The sequence below is a fragment of the Solanum stenotomum genome, chromosome 11, assembly GCF_019186545.1.
Source record: "Solanum stenotomum isolate F172 chromosome 11, ASM1918654v1, whole genome shotgun sequence".
Lineage (NCBI taxonomy): Eukaryota > Viridiplantae > Streptophyta > Magnoliopsida > Solanales > Solanaceae > Solanum > Solanum stenotomum.
The window spans coordinates 2,379,350-2,396,584 of NC_064292.1; the positions used below are offsets into that span (position 1 = coordinate 2,379,350).

The 17,235-nt window shown below is 35.5% G+C and overlaps 3 protein-coding genes across 4 annotated transcripts; all 3 read left to right on the forward strand.

The window, feature by feature from the left end:
- Positions 1–293: 293 nt before the first annotated feature.
- Positions 294–3,059, forward strand: LOC125843736 (protein SPA, chloroplastic). The gene is made up of 4 exons (XM_049522922.1): positions 294–676; positions 892–928; positions 2,317–2,400; positions 2,759–3,059. The coding sequence occupies exons 1-4, from the start codon at positions 353–355 to the stop codon at positions 2,809–2,811; spliced, it is 498 nt and encodes a 165-aa protein (XP_049378879.1). The 5' UTR covers positions 294–352; the 3' UTR covers positions 2,812–3,059.
- Positions 3,060–3,120: 61 nt separating this feature from the next.
- LOC125843735 (probable carboxylesterase 15) lies at positions 3,121–5,381 on the forward strand. The gene is made up of 2 exons (XM_049522921.1): positions 3,121–4,418; positions 5,075–5,381. The coding sequence occupies exons 1-2, from the start codon at positions 3,757–3,759 to the stop codon at positions 5,379–5,381; spliced, it is 969 nt and encodes a 322-aa protein (XP_049378878.1). The 5' UTR covers positions 3,121–3,756.
- A 1,240-nt stretch (positions 5,382–6,621) lies between these two features.
- LOC125843737 (kinesin-like protein KIN-12E) lies at positions 6,622–17,144 on the forward strand. 2 transcript variants are annotated; one of them, XM_049522924.1, is made up of 23 exons: positions 6,622–6,984; positions 7,462–7,617; positions 7,696–7,779; positions 7,919–8,038; positions 8,565–8,678; positions 9,182–9,274; positions 10,281–10,370; positions 10,468–10,538; positions 10,618–10,692; positions 10,785–10,872; positions 11,144–11,202; positions 11,330–11,393; positions 11,759–11,824; positions 12,442–12,600; positions 12,682–12,786; positions 13,248–13,483; positions 13,671–13,740; positions 14,128–14,184; positions 14,293–14,355; positions 14,628–14,681; positions 14,794–14,873; positions 15,138–15,472; positions 15,569–17,144. In XM_049522924.1, the coding sequence occupies exons 1-23, from the start codon at positions 6,733–6,735 to the stop codon at positions 16,939–16,941; spliced, it is 3,864 nt and encodes a 1,287-aa protein (XP_049378881.1). In that variant the 5' UTR covers positions 6,622–6,732; the 3' UTR covers positions 16,942–17,144. The 2 variants fall into 2 exon arrangements, with proteins under 2 accessions (XP_049378881.1, XP_049378880.1); XM_049522923.1 differs by having other exon boundaries at positions 15,138–17,144.
- Positions 17,145–17,235: the final 91 nt, after the last annotated feature.

Here is a 17,235-nt window from a genome sequence, read left to right on the forward strand (position 1 = left end):
ATATCAAAATTGTGGTACAATTTTTTTCCTGTTAATAATTAATATCCTCAATCAAATACCAGATAAATTTAATCTGAAATAACATACTTAATTCCTCTACTAAATGGTTCCTCTGTAAAAATTCTAGTTCTATTACTAGTGAAAACTATTTTTTCACTTTTAACCAAAAATATCAAATTTGAATTTTGAGAATGATATCCCTTTAATAGCCAACACTTAAACTTTCAAAGGGTGATTTTTCATGATAAATTCGATTCAAAACCATATAAAAAAATGATAAAAAGAAGGAAGAAAGAAAAAGAGTAAGAGAGTGAACATAAAGGGAGCTCTGAGCTCCACAAATTAACTTCCAATGGCAACGACACTCTCTCACTCCTCACTCTATCCCTTCCATTCTCTCTCTCCTTCTTCATCTTCTTCAACAATTTGTTCATCTTTATGCCCTTTTACTTGCTGTCCTTCTTTTCCAACAAAACTTGAATTCCCTGTCTTGTCAACATCATCATCATCATGTTTTTCCCAATTTCACCATTTTTTCCCTTTCCCCACAAATCATCATCATCATCCCATTTTGCTCTTTGTTGGTTTTGATTCACCCCCTGTGGATACTCAAACTTTTCTTGCTACTATCAGTGTTTTAACTGCCATTGCTCTCTCCCTCTTTCTTGGCCTCAAGGTAAAAAAAGAACAAAAAAAAATCTTACCTTTTCTTGAATTTTATCATAGGTTTCTCAGAGTTCCTTTTTTTAATTGCATTTCTCAAAGATTCTTGCTTTCAGTTTATGGGTCAATTTCTTTATCTTGGGTGTCATAAAGTTCCCTTTTTTTATTGATTTATTAAGCTGTTCAAGGTTTTGTTAAATTTGAGTTTTTTTGTTATTATATTTGCAGGGAGATCCAGTTCCTTGTGATAGGTGTGCTGGGAATGGTGAGCCTTTTATCTGTTTTGGTTTTAATTACTGCTATGTGTGTATGTTTATGTGTATGTATGTGTGTATATATATATATTCTTCATGTAGATTGATGTAATTGAGCTAAGAGAAAACTATGTGTGTAAGTTAAGTCCAACTGTTGAATTAAGAATTTGTTATGGATTCCAAGTTGTAAGACATCTCAGTCCATAAGCAATACTAGTTAAAAACTATTTCAGTACTTGAAAGGTATCATAAAATCGTGTAAGGGTCGTTATCGTGATCAAAACTAGATAAATGACGACTGATAGATATAGTAAAGCTTACAGCATTGTTCATAAGCTATGTAGCCATTTCGACGCTGCATCAATAACTAGTAAGATGTTGTTATAATCTATGTTAGATCCTGCTTTATTCGTTTATGCAGGCAACTATTTTTCGGAATTTTGATACATAACTCCAAACAAGCTGATTGGTAAATATTTTATCTTCATGATGGATTGGAAGGGTATGTTTCGATTAGCTAGGCATGCCTGGCAAAGACTTGTCCAGGAAGGGGTGTGAACTTTTTAATCTACGATGTATTTTGAATATCGATTTTGTTTTAGGATGTTATTATGTGAGCTTCATCAGGAGAAATGCAACAATCCTGTCCTGCAGTCAAATATACAATAGATCAAAACTATAAATAATAAAAGCAAAGTCTAATACTTCCTGCAGTCTTCATTTCTTCCCTAGGCTAACAGCTTCTAGAAGGTATTAAAGGAGGATTGTAAGGAGAAAGATTCTAATGACTCTGTTAGAAATCGTTGGAGAGCATACTGATGTCATATATGATAGTTTCCGGTTAGCTGCAAACCTAATGGTTTGGGATTAACCACTTTACCGGTGCACTAAGTGGATTGCTGACCCTCATTTGTGGGCTCCGGATCTCCATTTGCCCTTTGGACCATGCTGTATGGATTGAAGCAATCCTCGAGGGCGTGGTTTGAGAAGTTCAGCAAGACCTTAGTTTAGTTTGCCTACAAAAGGTGTGCTTCTGGTCACACACATTTTCTACGAAAGGGGGAGAAAGTGAGCCGGATCATAGTAAAGACCTCTGATTGCTGTTGTTGTTGTTTTCTTTCTTTTTTTACTTAATGCATCCCCAAAAAAAACCACCCCTCTTTTTTCTTGAAGAAAGGGGGCAGCTAGAGGGAAGTCTCGACATCTTTCCGGTGCAGCCAATTCTGTTTTAGTTTTAACATCACAGATGAAACTAACGAAAAGGTCTTACACAAGCAAATAAGTGTAAAGTGATGTGCATATGCACTTCTTACAGATTTCATTGTGCTGTTGGTGTTCTTACCTTTTTGTTCCTTAAGGGGAGGAAGATTCAAGTCATTAACTTTGTTTTGTTGTGTAGGTGGAACGAAGTGCGTGTTTTGTAACGATGGTAAGATGAAGAAAGAAGCAGGATTAGTAGACTGCAAAGTTTGCAAGGGTGCAGGTACTATTCAGCTGCAATTTCTTCACGACCATTTTTTAGTAATCGTTAAATTTGGAATATTTATAGCATGTGTAACAGATTTAGATGAACTCTTGAATTTGGTTTTAGATCATATAAAATGACATGAAAGAACTTAAATGATCCTTTACCATCCATCAGGTTTGTATGTACCCACACTCTTGTTTATTATTTTCTAGAACCTCAAGAACTATGTTTCCAACTCACCCTCGGCTTTCTCCTTGGGTTTGTCAACCAACCTGGCATGTTCAGATTGGGACACCTCAACGATGATGTAGTCAAACTAATATTTGTTCTCGAGTAGAATGCATCGAATGATCATTATATTTTTTTTTTGTAGGATTAATACTCTGCAAGAAATGTGCTGGTTCTGGATACTCAAAAAGGCTATGACATATACTACTTGTACTCTTTTCCCCTCTAGGTATTGACTTGTATTTTGAGGTTAAATCACACATACAAGCTCACATATGAGGCTATTTCATTTTGGTTAAATATTTTGCATTTATATATTTTTCTTGATAAAGAAGGGTTACTAGTACTTTATTAGTCCCTCGATTATTGGTAGATATGATTTTAGTCCCTACGATATCTGCCTAAGCACATTAAACCTTTAGTCAATTGAATTGTGTGTTTTGGATCCCTTTGCTTGTGAAAACTCACAATATTGTCATAATTATTATAGTTCCATCTTAATTGCTCATGTGTTTGTGTTAAGTTTGTATTGTTACTCCATATTTGACGGTAACATAGTTTTAGATATAGTTAAATACAACATATTTTGAACATGAAGGGATCAAAAACATACATTTCAATCAATTGAAGGTTAAATATGGTGAGTTATATATCACAAGGATCAAAAGCAGAAACCAAAATGTTAGAGCTTATTACAATCTATCCATTATTATGCAAAAAATCTACTTAATAGGCAATTGAGAAGCTTTTGAACCATATATTTCAAGAGAACCCCAAAAGCTTGTCAAATATATCATTTTGATTTATTTTTTTTGATGTATTTTGTCAAATAGCATTTGTCTTCACACAAACTTTATTAGTAATTGTTTAGCCAAAAGACTTTTTTTTTCTTTCATCATCATTTATTCTATTCCAAACCTAATACACATGTGACAAACAAATACAAACTTTGCAATAGTAGTTGTTTTTATTTTTATTTTTGTCTTGCTTATCATCATCAAATGGAACAAGAAAACAAAAAAAACCACCCTCTATTAACTTTTCCTTTGTAATTTTCTCCCATTTTCCTCTATTTTAACACACACACACTCACTAAGGTACATTATCATACACTAACAATAACACACATTGAGAGTTGTGTATATGGAGGATAGTAAATATGAAGTTGAAGAATGTAGAGGTGTACTTAGGGTATATAGTGATGGAACTATATTAAGATTAACTAAGCCAAGTTTTGAAGTTCCTATACATGATGATGGTTCAATTCTTTGGAAAGATGTTGTATTTCAAGCCATGTATAATCTTCAACTCCGGCTCTACAAGCCGACTTCTCCTATCTCCGCGGCTAAGCTCCCCGTCTTCTACTACATTCATGGGGGTGGCTTTTGCATTGGCTCTCGTGCGTGGCCTAACTGTCAGAACTATTGTTTCAAGCTAGCTTCCGAGCTCCAAGCCGTGGTTATCTCTCCTGACTATCGGCTAGCTCCTGAGAACCGGCTCCCAGCCGCTATTGAAGATGGTTACGCGGCTGTGAAATGGCTTCAGGACCAAGCCGCGTCTGACGAGCCAGACACGTGGCTTACGGATGTTGCCGACTTTAGCCGAGTTTTTATTTCGGGTGACTCGGCTGGTGGCAACATCGCACATAATTTGGCAGTTCGGCTTCAAGCCGGCTCAGCTGAGCTGGATCCAGTTCGAGTTAGGGGTTATGTTTATTTGCTTCCTTTCTTTGGAGGGACTATAAGGACAAAATTTGAAGCTGAGGGGCCTAAAGATGCTTTCTTAAACATTGAGCTCATTGACAGGTTCTCTAAATTTTCATTGTTTTTATTATGTGTTATATTTTTTTTCATAAACAAATAACTTCAATTGCATTTGTTTAAAATTATAATTGATAAGAGAATAAAGATTGTACTAAAGTTATGACAAACTTGTGAATAATTAAAAAAATATGCAAATTATGTCATTTCGGAAAAAAATTGTGAACGATTTAATAAAATAAAAGAATGAATATTGTACTTCATCAAAACTTGTGGATAATTTAACTCAAGCAAGGTCTTACGATTTGACAAAACTTTTGAATAGTTTAACGAGATAGGAAAAATCAAGTTCTGACGTGTTCGTTATATATAAATTGGTCATGGTTTTTCCTTCTTCTAGGTACACATTGAGGCTATTTTTTTCAAAACTTGTTTCCTTATACGAGAACAAAAGTTAAAACACCGAACATGAAATGAACTTGAACCTATTTTTCCAAGGGAAGTTCGGTGCACAAAGCATCATGTATTAGCAGGATTAGGGAAAGGGCGCCAACCCTTGGTGTGATATAGACAATCTATCCTAATTCAAATACTATTGGATTCTTCCATGGCTTGAGCTCGTGAACTATAAATCATCCTAAAATAAAAGTTACATATAAAGGCTATTTTCTTAATTTGTGTGTTGTTTTTGTAAATTACAGATTTTGGAGGCTATCAATACCAATTGGATCAACAACTGACCATCCACTTGTGAACCCATTTGGGCCTAACAGCCCAAATTTGGAAAAAATTGATCTTGACCCAATTCTTGTGCTTGTTGGAGGATGTGATCTTCTTAAAGATAGAGCCAAAGATTATGCAAATAAATTGAAGAATTATGGAAAAAATATTGAATATGTGGAATTTGAAGGACAACAACATGGTTTTTTCACTATTAATCCTAATTCAGAATCTTCCAAGAAGTTAATGCTCATAATCAAGAAGTTCATTCAAGACAATTCTTCTTAGGATAAAAAAAGAAGAAGAAAAAATTGTTATTTTCATTAAAATGTAATTCTTCTTTCTTTTTGTTGGTTTGTTTTTGTTTTGTTGTAATGTGTGCATTTTGCTCTATATGTAGTAAGTTCAAATTAAGGGGTCCTTTTTATTTTATTTATGTGTGTGAAGTTTTGTTCATGTATGCAAAGTCATAGTCTACATTCCTAGAGTAATTGTGAATTAAAAACTCAAATTTTCTAATGAAAAAAACCAGAAGATGAACAATATTATAGAGTGAAATAACAAGGATATCGAGGGAAATTATGGCATATGCATTTTAAGTTCATGTAAAAATGATGGAAGTTTAGAATCAAAGACTGAATTTTAGGTGTAATTTCACGCTTTCAATATTTGAACTTCAAACATAGTGTGTCAGATATTTTTGGTGACACAAATAGAAGTTAAACCTCTTAAATTTGAGTACTAAAGACAAATTTCAAATATACAGACTTTAAACATTTGTGTTAAAAGTTCGTATAGGTGAAGTTTAGTTGTTAAAGCATGAAATTTATATTCATTTAAAATAAATTCTCTCTTTTCTTTTGGAAGTGCCTTAACAATCTAACTTACTGAAAGGTACCCGACTTGCCTTTTCATGGTCGAGCTTCTTTTCTTTCCTCAGAGTTGGGGTTGTTTTGCGCATCCAACAACTGAAAGAGATTGCCTATCTATCGATTGAACCAGGGGCTGGGCTCCTGTTGACAGACATAAGCTTATTAAGGGAAAGACGAAGTAAGAGATCTACCCTTCGAACTCGGAGATTGAAGAAGATTCCTGTCCCACTTCTGCTTTCCTCACTCCCTAGCTCGAAATATCCTTCTTTCGTACCCAAGAGCCTACACACCAAAACGCTCGAAGATCAAGAATCAATCTTTCTATTAAACATACTGAAAATCTGTGAGTAGTGCAAATCTTCTTTAAAATTGACATTCAAATAGATAGAATAACAACAAATAACATCTTGCTAGTTTGTATATTCATCGAACTTAATCTCGTGAAGTCGATTTAAAAGTGGCTAAATTAGCAAAATTTCATTCATTGTGACTATAACTTAAATAGTAACATTAAAAATATACTATTTCCCTTAAAATTGGCTCCATATAACCATTCAAAATTTTCAAATTCTTCTCAAACGGTCTCTTCCTTCTTCTTCTCTGCATTTGAAATTCACCCCCTACCCCCCCCCCCCCCCCCCCCCCCCCCCCCCCTCGAACTCTCCATATCTCTTCCTTCTTCGTCCAACAGCTAATTGAAATCTCCATTTTTGTTTTGCCCTAAAATCTCCTCAGTTCACTGAATCTGAAAACCTAATTTTCAGAAAATGCCGTTATTTTCTGAGCCTCCGAGTGTTGTTAAGTCCAGATTCGGGTCACTGGATCAATCTGCAGCAACTCCGATGGATACCGCGTCGGTGACTATGTCGTCGGTGAAGAGCACGCCTAATCTCAGACTGTTCAAATCAGCTGCTAAGGATAACAGGGTTGAGTTCTCTGAGAACAAGGATGTGGTGGAATCTAACCGGAGTTTTGAGTTCCGTGAAGATCCTTCATTTTGGAAGGATCACAATGTTCAGGTAATCACTCGTTTTTTTTTTCTGTATTTTTTAAACCTCATTTCAAAAATGATCAGTTTTAGAATCTGTGTAGTAATAAATTTGGACTCTTTAACACTAGCAGCGCTAGGATTTTCACTAAGGAGTTCATAATACGAAAGAGTAAACAGGAATAACACAAAAAGGGTTCAACATATACTATATATACATGTTGAATGAGTGACCATCTAACTATTTATGTTCTGTTGATTAAGACATTAAGAGAACATTTCTGGTAAGGTACAATTTTTTCTTTCTAAAATTTTGTTTTGGGATTGAGGCTTAATTGTTGTTTCAGAAATTTGGAGGCTTTCTAAGCTTAGTTTTGATTTAGGACCTCTCATTTCATTGACATTATGAATTCAAAGTTTTATGGTAGTTTTTTGTTTTTTCTTACTGAATCATAGAACTTAATTTACTCATGAAGTTGGTTTCTTCTGTTTGACTGATTTTGTGCAGGTTATTATAAGAATACGCCCCTTGAGTAACTCTGAGATATCTTTACAAGGACATGGTAAATGTGTAAGACAAGAAAGCTCTCAGACAATGACTTGGATAGGGCACCCAGAATCACGTTTTACATTTGATATGGTTGCTGATGAGAATGTCACTCAGGTTTGCTTTTCTCGGCGATTGTCTTTCATTTTTCATGTATCTTTGGTGTGGTCTGTTTTCATTTCATTATATTAACAGGAGATGCTCTTTAAAGCTGCTGGAGTACCAATGGTGGAAAATTGCATGGAAGGCTACAATAGTTGTGTGTTTGCCTATGGCCAAGTATGTTGCTCAGTTACATGGCTTAAGATCTCAGATATCTGCTTTCAGCAGTACTGTCCAATTTTCATGTCGGAAATGTTAAAAAGATTTGAACTTTATACTGGTTTTATATTTAGAAACTCTATGTCTCTCTTTGTAGACTGGAAGTGGAAAAACACACACCATGCTTGGAGATATTGAAGGAGGCACCCGAAGACATAGTGTAAATTGTGGGATGACACCTAGGGTGTTTGAGTACTTGTTTTCAAGAATTCAAAAGGTACGGCTATTGCATTTGTAATAAATGATTATTATTTTTTATTTTATCAAAATTTAATATACTACCTCACATTGTGGACCAGAATCACAGATGACTTAGTTTGAATAAGCAGGTTTGTTTTGATATAATATTGAGAGGAAACCGTGATCTTATCTGAATGAATCAAATTATTGCCTATGTTATTTTCATATGGAAAATATTTAAATTTGTTATTGATCCACTTCAATGTCACAGTGTTGGGTATAAGTATTAGCTATGGGTATGTGTGAAACAAATATAAGTCCAACTTCTAGATGTTTGTTTCTTTGTTTTCTCTTCCTTTTTTGTTTTTGTTTTTGTAATGAAGTCCCTATATATATGTTGGTTTGTATAATATAGATCTGTAGATGTACTTTAGATTACTTCTTGCCTTCAATTTTAATGTAATATTTTCTTTATTGGAATAAAAGAGTGATTAAACTTTAACTTTTAAGGCTGACCTTATGTTTCAATTTCAAGTTTGATGATTTCTTTCTTTTGGTCACAGGAAAGAGAGGCACGCAGGGAGGAAAATATAAAGTTCACTTGTAGATGCTCTTTCTTAGAAATATATAACGAACAGATTCTCGACCTTTTGGATCCTTCCTCGGTAAACTTGCAGGTGAATGCTAACATTTTGTCTAATTTGTTAATGAATTGAAGTCTTGTCCAAATAAACATGGATTTTGTTTCTGCCTCTGGGAGTTATATATTGTGTTCTATTGTTCATCATACTTCTTCCGGATATTGTGCATCATTTTTAACAAGGTGAATTAGTGTCCTATCTTTAGTTGAGGACCTTGGAATTAGTGAGCACAAGGACCTTGGAATTAGTGAGCACAAGGATCAGTCCAAATTGCTCACTATCCTGTTCCGGTAAGGTCCAACTAGGTACTCCACAGTGATGCATAGGTCAAATGAGGGACTAATGTGTGCTTAAGGAATGTGTTCTGACTTGGAACATCGAACTAGTATAATATTTATATTTGTCATTTCCAAATGCAGCCAACATATTGATTGAACTAAAGAAAATGTGTGCAAATTGCTTTATCAAAAATGAGTATTTGCAAAGTGCATAACTCAAATGGAAGAAGACAACTGAAGATTTTGCTTGTACTCTTACAGATAAGAGAAGATACTAAAAAGGGGATTCATGTAGAAGATCTCAAAGAAGTAGAAGTTACGAGTGCTCGAGATGTGATGCAACAACTTCTTCAGGTATATTCTCACCCTTGAGAATCAATTATCATTATTGCTTGTGAAACTCTCTAGTGTTAACTCCACTTAAGAGTAAAGACTGAGGAAAAGAAGCTGTTGATAGTTCTTGAGGTGATTATACAAGTCCATATGCACATGCTAAGCATGACATTTGCTGAAGATTTGGAGATCTAAATATGTGTTCCTCAGAACTGATAAAGAATACCTATAATTAATAGTCAGTTTTAACAAAGTTCATGTTGTTACTTCCACTAATCATTATGTTTCCTAAGCATGCACATATTTGACATGAAGAGAGAGAGAGTTGGCAGGTTGTATCTTTTGTTTGTTATACTAGCAAGTGGAATTGTTGGAGATGAAAATGTTAAAGGGGTGTCCTCAAGATCATTGTTCCAGATCCAACCCATCTTTTTGGTGGATTTCCAAACCAAATAGTGATGAGAGGTTCTTATTGTTCCCTGGGATTCTATGAAAAAGATCATATCTGGTTTTGACCTTGTTTTCTTAATCTCTTACTATGACTTAAGGTTAGTTTACTTATTCCTTTGGAAGTCCGTCTAGGACACTGATAATAGAACTAATCGGGTATGAGGGATATTCTTGAATGCTACAACTCAAATTATGCAGCATTTTCTTCTTCTTTCTTCCTTATCTTTTCCTTTAATTTATCGATGGTTAAATAAATATATTAATGATGAGGTAAAAATAGTGCATACAGAGCGCTCTAGTTTGGAGCCTTGTAATTTTTGGATCAAAGCATTCAACACTAACTACCTTGTAACCAGAACTGCATATAAATGTAGCCAAACTTGACCCAAGTTATTGCAGTGTTTACCAGATTGTCTTTTGATACCACCATTAATATGCCACAACCTTATACTATTAATTTTAAATGGAAGATCATAAAGAAAATGAGAGCAAAGTTAAAATAATTGCTCACAAAATTAAATGCACAAATTTCTTGTTACTTGTGGTTATGATGATCATAATGTTCTTGGCATAACAGGGTGCTGCAAACAGAAAGGTAGCTGCCACCAACATGAATCGTGCTAGTAGCCGTTCACACAGTGTATTTACATGTGTGATAGAGAGCAAAGTAAGTTTTATATCTTAACTTCAGCCATCAGATTTAGTCTTTTCGTACCTTATCCCCTCCACACTGGTACATAAATTTACACATAACCTGTTTGCAGTGGGAATCTCAAGGAGTAACTCACCACAGATTTGCTCGTTTTAACCTTGTTGATTTGGCAGGATCTGAAAGGTAAAGGAGAATAATTATGCGAATATGAGAAGATATCTTATGCTGAATTTTTCTTATAACTGCAATTGTGAAATCACAGGCAGAAAAGCTCAGGAGCTGAAGGTGAACGTTTGAAGGAAGCTACTAACATCAACAAATCTCTTTCAACATTGGGGTAGTTATTATGTCTCGTCCTTATTCCTTTATAGTTCTTCTGTTCTAGTCTTGTCTTTCTAGTGTAATACTCATCTGATTCTTTATGTGCAGATTAGTGATCATGAACCTGGTTAGCATATCTAATGGGAAGTCGCACCATGTTCCCTACAGAGATTCAAAGCTCACATTTCTACTCCAGGTGAATATAGGTGTATCTTTGCTTTCAAAGGAGAATCAATTGTTTTCTCTGTGAGTTAATCTGAAGGCATCCAGAATCTCTTGTGAAATGCACTAGTTATAGTCACATTTTGAATGTGTTTTGTAAGGAGGAGCTCTAATATAGTCTTCTTACTGCTATGCACTCAGATATTTAATTTTCTGGTTTTGACCTGTTGCTCTGCACTGATTATTAATAACAGCATTATGAAGATGGTTTTTGGATTTGACATTATATTTCTTCCTTCTTTCAGGATTCGTTGGGAGGGAATGCAAAAACATGTATAATTGCAAATATTAGTCCTTCCAGCTGGTATGCAATTTTTACTGGTCACCACTAGGATTTCAATTTAATGGCCTTAAGATCGAACCCCTTACAAGTGCTGTCATTTTGAAGCAAGTGATTCTGTATTGTATAACACTTGATTGGACTCTTGCAGTTGTTCATTGGAGACTCTAAGCACATTGAAGTTTGCTCAACGTGCCAAATTCATCAAAAATCATGTATGCTACTCTTGGACACTAGTGGCTTTCTTATGGTCGTTCAACTAGCAAATCACGTGATCATCTACTAACCTCCTCAACCTGCTTTCAAAGTCCCTTTTCTGTGAAATCAACTAGAGCGTATCACCTTTTCAATTGGGTATTTAAATAATCAGGCAACTATTAGCAATAAATCTGGATATGCCACTTTATCTAGTGTGTAAATTATGCGTTTATTTTCTCATTTCTCTGTGCATAGAAGTTTTCAAAAATCTTATTTTTGTACAATATTTATAAAGAGATGTGCTTTCAGTTCTTACTTTCCTATATTCTAATAAAAGGTTGAACAGTTTTCCTTATGCCCTGATGATCATTTACTTTCCCAGGCTTTTGTAAATGAAGATGCTTCTGGAGACGTTCTTGCAATGAGGATACAGATTCAAAATCTGAAGGTATTCTTTTGCTTGAGATCCATCCCTATCTTCTATGTGTATTATTTTCTGTTGCTTCATTTTCTTTGTATCTTCCTATTTTGCTGTCATATTTTCCTGCTACCATGCTTCAAATTCTTTTCTTGTCTGTTGAACCGAGGGTTTATCAGAAACGAACTCTCTAACCCACAAAGGTAGTTACACTCCACATCGGCCAGGAATGATGGAAAAAAACCCTGCAAAAAGAAAGAGAACATATTAGCAAAAGAATTTTATACCTCTGTATTTTTGTACAAATCCTGAGAGAAGTTTGATGGACAAATGACAAACAGGGAGAAGTTAAATTGATTGAAAAATTACAGCAAGTGACAAAAAACACATCCTTTGAAATGTGCTCATGTGTGACATGCTAGTTATTTATGCCACTGTGAAGGGTTTTAGTGATACAATGAGATTTACATCACATAGGCAGAACCCTTGAAAAGTTCGCATTTATTGCTCCCATTCCCTGCTTCAAAATTCAGATTTTAGTTTCTTATGCTGGGGAAAATTTGGAAAAGTGTTTTCTGTTACGTGTGATCTTAATATCTGTAATTCTAAATGTTAGATGCACCTAATTACTTTTCTTTACCTCTCAGAAAGAAGTAGCTCGTCTTCGGAGTGTGGCTGATGGAGGAGTTGAAAACCATGAAAATGATGCTTGGACAGTTGCTTTTCCAGGATCGCCTACATCTGTTAAATGGGAAGGGCTTCATGGATTTTCTAGTCCACTTACAGCAGATAAACGGGTGTCAAAGGTAGGTTTATCTTAAGTTGGCTATGAGGAGAAACATCTGCTCCATGATTGGATCTGATAGTAAAGTTTCTTGTAATTTCAGAAGAAAGACTACGAAGTTGCCCTTGTTGGGGCTTTTAGGAGGGAAAAGGATAAAGACATTGCATTACAAGCATTAACTGCTGAAAATCAGGCAGCAATGCAACTGGTATGTTTTATGGAAGTTTTCACTTCAGTTACTCGACTTGGCATTTTTATATATGCATAGGTGTCAGTAAGTCTTACGAATGAGGCCAGAGGGTTCCAGTAAACTTAATCTAGAATTCTGCAAACCATAAACACTAATAGGAGTTGACTGACAAATCTGTCCTGCCCGGTAAGTCTTGCAATTAGGTCATAGGGTTCCAGTAAACATAACTCAGAACTCTGGAAACCATAAACACAAATAGGAGTTGATCGACAAATCTGTCCTACCCCAGTGTTTAGGGATGTTCCTAGTGCAATTGGTTTTCTGGATTTCCTTTCTTGCACCCAATCAAGCTGTGAGGATCTTCCGATGTCAATGTTACTCTCTGTGCTAAATTGATTAGGATGTAGACCTTCAAAAGTAGACACTACATGATCTGAATTTTACATATAAACCAATTTGCAATGTTGTGTCTAATCCAGACCAAACAAAGGGAAGATGAGATACAAGGTTTAAAGATGAGATTAAGGTTTCGAGAAGCTGCTATAAAAAGGCTCGAATCAGTTGCTTCAGGAAAGATATCTGCTGAGATTCATTTGCTAAAGGAGAAAGAGGAGCAGTTGAAGGAGATAGAGGTCCTACGGAATCAGGTTGATCGTAACCAAGAAGTTACAAGATTTGCTATGGAGAATCTACGGCTAAAAGAAGAGATCAGAAGGCATGTCATTTGAGTTATCTTTTAGTTATCGTAGAGTGCACATTTTCCTTTCTTTGTCTGAATCTTGGAGATAATTCTAGTTTTGACCATACTAGTCACTGAGAAGCAAAATGTTTCTAGTTATATTAGGCAGGTCCATGTCTTGCTACTTCACTAGTTTGATAATTCTTATTTGTTGGCAATGTAGATTGAAGTCATTTTATGAGGAAGGTGAGCGAGAAAGAATGAATGAACAGATCATGATGCTACAAAATAAGGTTAGAGTTGACTTCTTCCTCTTCCTTGTTGTCTTGATTTTTCTTTTTACTCTCTAGAGAATTCAATCAAGCAATCTGCGTTTGCAAATCTGAGAATAGGCATGATTTCCTGAGTCTTTTTATTCTCCTTTTGTGTTATTCATAACTGATCCCTTAGTCATACATGATACAATTATTTCCGAAAAAAGCGCACTGCAGAGTGTTGTTTAATCAATAACTCTGGTCAGTAAAGTAAAATTTCTATCTTTTACTTCTTGATTCTGTTTCAAAGAATGCATTTCAAAGTCCTTAGCAATTTCTTTTCTTCTTGATCAGCATGTCTGGGATCTCTGTCAAATACGAAAGTTGTTAGCAATGTTTTGCCTAATGGTTCTCTTTGATATGCAGCTTCTAGAAGCACTTGATTGGAAACTTATGCATGAATCAGATCCTGCACCGGTTCAGGTTGTCCTAAAAACTCCATTAGGATTTTAATGCAGGAACTCATTTTTATTGTTCCAGAAGGAGCTTGTCATTTGTTTAACTGTAGTTTATTGTCTATTTGTGTTGTAGAAGGGAATTTCAGAGCTTGGTATGCATATTGAGAATGACCTGAATCTACTAACATCATCTCAGGTTTGACAATCTTAGAGTAGTTATTGTAACATTTACATCTGCTCAATTACACTTGTCTATCTAATTGAAACTGTGATTTGTATTTTTTTTGTTCGAAAATGCATCAAATTTGAGAAAAGTGGGGTATCTTTTTAATCTTATTTTTGAATTTATTTCTTCATGTTTCTACTTGCAAGTGAATCAAAGTTTTGGATCTGATGTTGGAGATCATTCTGCTTTTTTTCAACCATACTGAAATATTTGCTTTTCTTTATAATTTCTGCCACACCTAGGCTTCACCTTGGCGTACATCAATAAATGAGGAAAATGAGTTCCTCCGAGTTCAGGTAATATATCTTTTCACCTGACAACGAGCTTAAAATAGTACAAACGAGTTTAGTGGTTATTTCATAGGTTATTCACTATATAACTGCTAACAAGACATTTTTTATCTTTCAGGCAATTCAAAACCAATCAGAGCTGGATGCACTCCATAGACAACTTGTTTTTTGTGTTGATGAGAAAGACAAATTGGAAAGGTTAGTGTTTCTTATCTTCCTCTGTCATCTCTTTGTTCTACCTGCTTTAGTATCTCACGGTCGTTGTTGGTGGACCCCCTTCAAAATACATAAGCTGCTTTCATAAACCTATTGATATTGAGAATTCAAATCTCCTATCTGCTCGACATCCAAGCTAAGGATTAAACCTGTTACACTTAATCTGGTTTCTTCTGGGTCCAACAATATTGTTCAAGTATTTAGGAATTAATTTGGATCTTGAATCTCTTTGCACTGTCCATACAGGCAATTAAATGACTTCGAAAAAGAGCTAGAATTTGAGAGATCATCTAAAGCAGTTCTGATGGAAGAATCGAAAAAGGGTCAAATTGAGCCGTCTTTGGTTGCAAATGATCAGGCGCCTACTATTGCTGTCAGTGATCAGACGGAGCTAACAACTATTGTTGATGCTATAGCAGCAGCCAGCCAAAGAGAAGCAGAAGCTCATGAAACTGCAATTTCCTTGTCTAAGGAAAATGATGAATTGAGGATGAAGCTCAAAGTCCTAATTGAGGACAATAACAAACTGATAGAACTGTACGAGCAAGCAGTAGCAGAAAAGAACAATGGGACTGATAGAGGTCAGAACCCCCAACAAGAAAATATTGAAGATGACAGCCAACAGTTTTTTGAACATGCTTTACAGAATCATGATTTAGATGACATTGTTTCGTCAGGGGAGACAGTAACTTTACAGAGAAGCAATATTGCTGCTGACTCAGATGAACTACCTAGCTACAATACTACAGAAATGACAGAGAATAAACCATCAGAACGAGGTGAAGAACATACTTCTGAAATATTGGGCAAAAGCGATTACATGATGGTGGAAACCATTTATCCTGAATCAACTGCAGAAGCTGTACTTAATGAACTTCCTGAGGATCTGAAGCAGGATGCTGAAATGGAAGATAAGTCATCAGATGTTATGCATAATCCTGTATCAGAGGACCTAAGTTTGTTGAGAATGAAGCTTGAAGGAGCGCAGGAAAAGCTTCTAAAATCTGCCAACACCATAAGTATGTTTGGTTCATTAGAGAGGGCAATTGTTGAGGTTGATGAGCTTGCAGAAGAAATTGAAGGACTCGAAAAGAGCATTGAAGTGAAAAAACAGGGATACACTTCCTTCAAGCTTCAGTCTTCACAAATGCTTGGAAAGAAAATTTTGCTTGATAATAAGCTATCAGCACTAAGATACTCACTTTCAAGCTTTTCTTCATCAGTTGGTTACTTCGAACAACGGGAAGCTCAAACAAGAGCAAGATTGAATGCTTCATCTACTTGTCTCAACCAAAAGAAAGCAAAATTGGCTCATCTTCAAGCATCTAAGGTTGAACTCCTAGAAGCACAGATGCAGGCTAAACAGTCAGAGTCAGAATTAAGAAACATCCTAGCAGAATCAAAATCAAAATTGGAAGACGAGAATCAAAGGCTGGAAAGTGACAGAGTTCTCTTTGCCATAGATAACATTGAGAAACCTGATATCCAATTGCCAGAAAGGAGTTGGCAGTTGAGTGGCAAAGCTACTGAATTACTCAAGTCTGAGGAAGAAAAAACAAAGATACAGAATCAAATGAAGCAGATTAGGGAAAATTTGGGGATAAAGAAGAAGGAAATTGAAGACTTGAACGAAAAAAGGCTGAATTCAGAGAAAGATATTGAGGCCACTGAAAAGGAGATAGAGAATATTTCGCAGTCTGTAAAGGAAATGGGCAACAAGCTTCAAAGGGTCATTGGGGAGAAGGAGATGATCTTTGAAATGAAAGAGAACGGGAAGCAAGAGTTTGAGAACATGATTCTTGAGTACCACGAGAGTATGTTTGCAGCATCGTTGAAGGAGGAAGAGTTAAAGATTTTGGATGAAGAACTGCAGTTGGAGATGAGTAAAATAGAAGATTTGCAAAGAGAAAAGGCTCTTGCTTCAAGTAGAAAAACTCAGTTGCTGAATGCATTATCGTGCCAATCGTGCTCTCTCTCTGACAAGGTAGAGGAGGATCTACATGACATACGAAGGTCAGTACTAGAGCTGAACTCGTTGCTTGGAAATTGATAGTTTGACTGACAGTTAATTGCCTGTTTAACTGTCAACTATAAAACATCTCTAAAAAAATCAAACTTCTCTCAGTTGCATTGTTGCTGCCTTAATGTGTATTGTCAATATAAAATTCTCCTTACGCAAATGGTGTGATGTATTACAAACCATATTATGATTGTGAATAAGTTGTGAAAAAATGCAATCAAATTTTTGAAGGGGATTCTGAAAAGACGTTATATCTCTTACTTTTGTTGCAGTCAGTTAATGAAAAATACCCTCCCTAGATGCTACTTGTAGGATTACACTAGA

Coding starts and splice junctions, on each gene's coding strand:
- LOC125843736 (XM_049522922.1), top strand. CDS start 353: ATGGCAACGACACTCTCTCACTCCTCACTCTATCCCTTCCATTCTCTC. Junction 677..891: donor CCCTCTTTCTTGGCCTCAAG/GTAAAAAAAGAA, acceptor TTATATTTGCAG/GGAGATCCAGTTCCTTGTGA. Junction 2,401..2,758: donor CAAAGTTTGCAAGGGTGCAG/GTACTATTCAGC, acceptor TTTTTTTTGTAG/GATTAATACTCTGCAAGAAA.
- LOC125843735 (XM_049522921.1), top strand. CDS start 3,757: ATGGAGGATAGTAAATATGAAGTTGAAGAATGTAGAGGTGTACTTAGG. Junction 4,419..5,074: donor AACATTGAGCTCATTGACAG/GTTCTCTAAATT, acceptor TGTAAATTACAG/ATTTTGGAGGCTATCAATAC.
- LOC125843737 (XM_049522923.1), top strand. CDS start 6,733: ATGCCGTTATTTTCTGAGCCTCCGAGTGTTGTTAAGTCCAGATTCGGG. Junction 11,394..11,758: donor CCAAATTCATCAAAAATCAT/GTATGCTACTCT, acceptor TTACTTTCCCAG/GCTTTTGTAAATGAAGATGC. Junction 14,874..15,137: donor GAGAAAGACAAATTGGAAAG/GTTAGTGTTTCT, acceptor CTGTCCATACAG/GCAATTAAATGACTTCGAAA.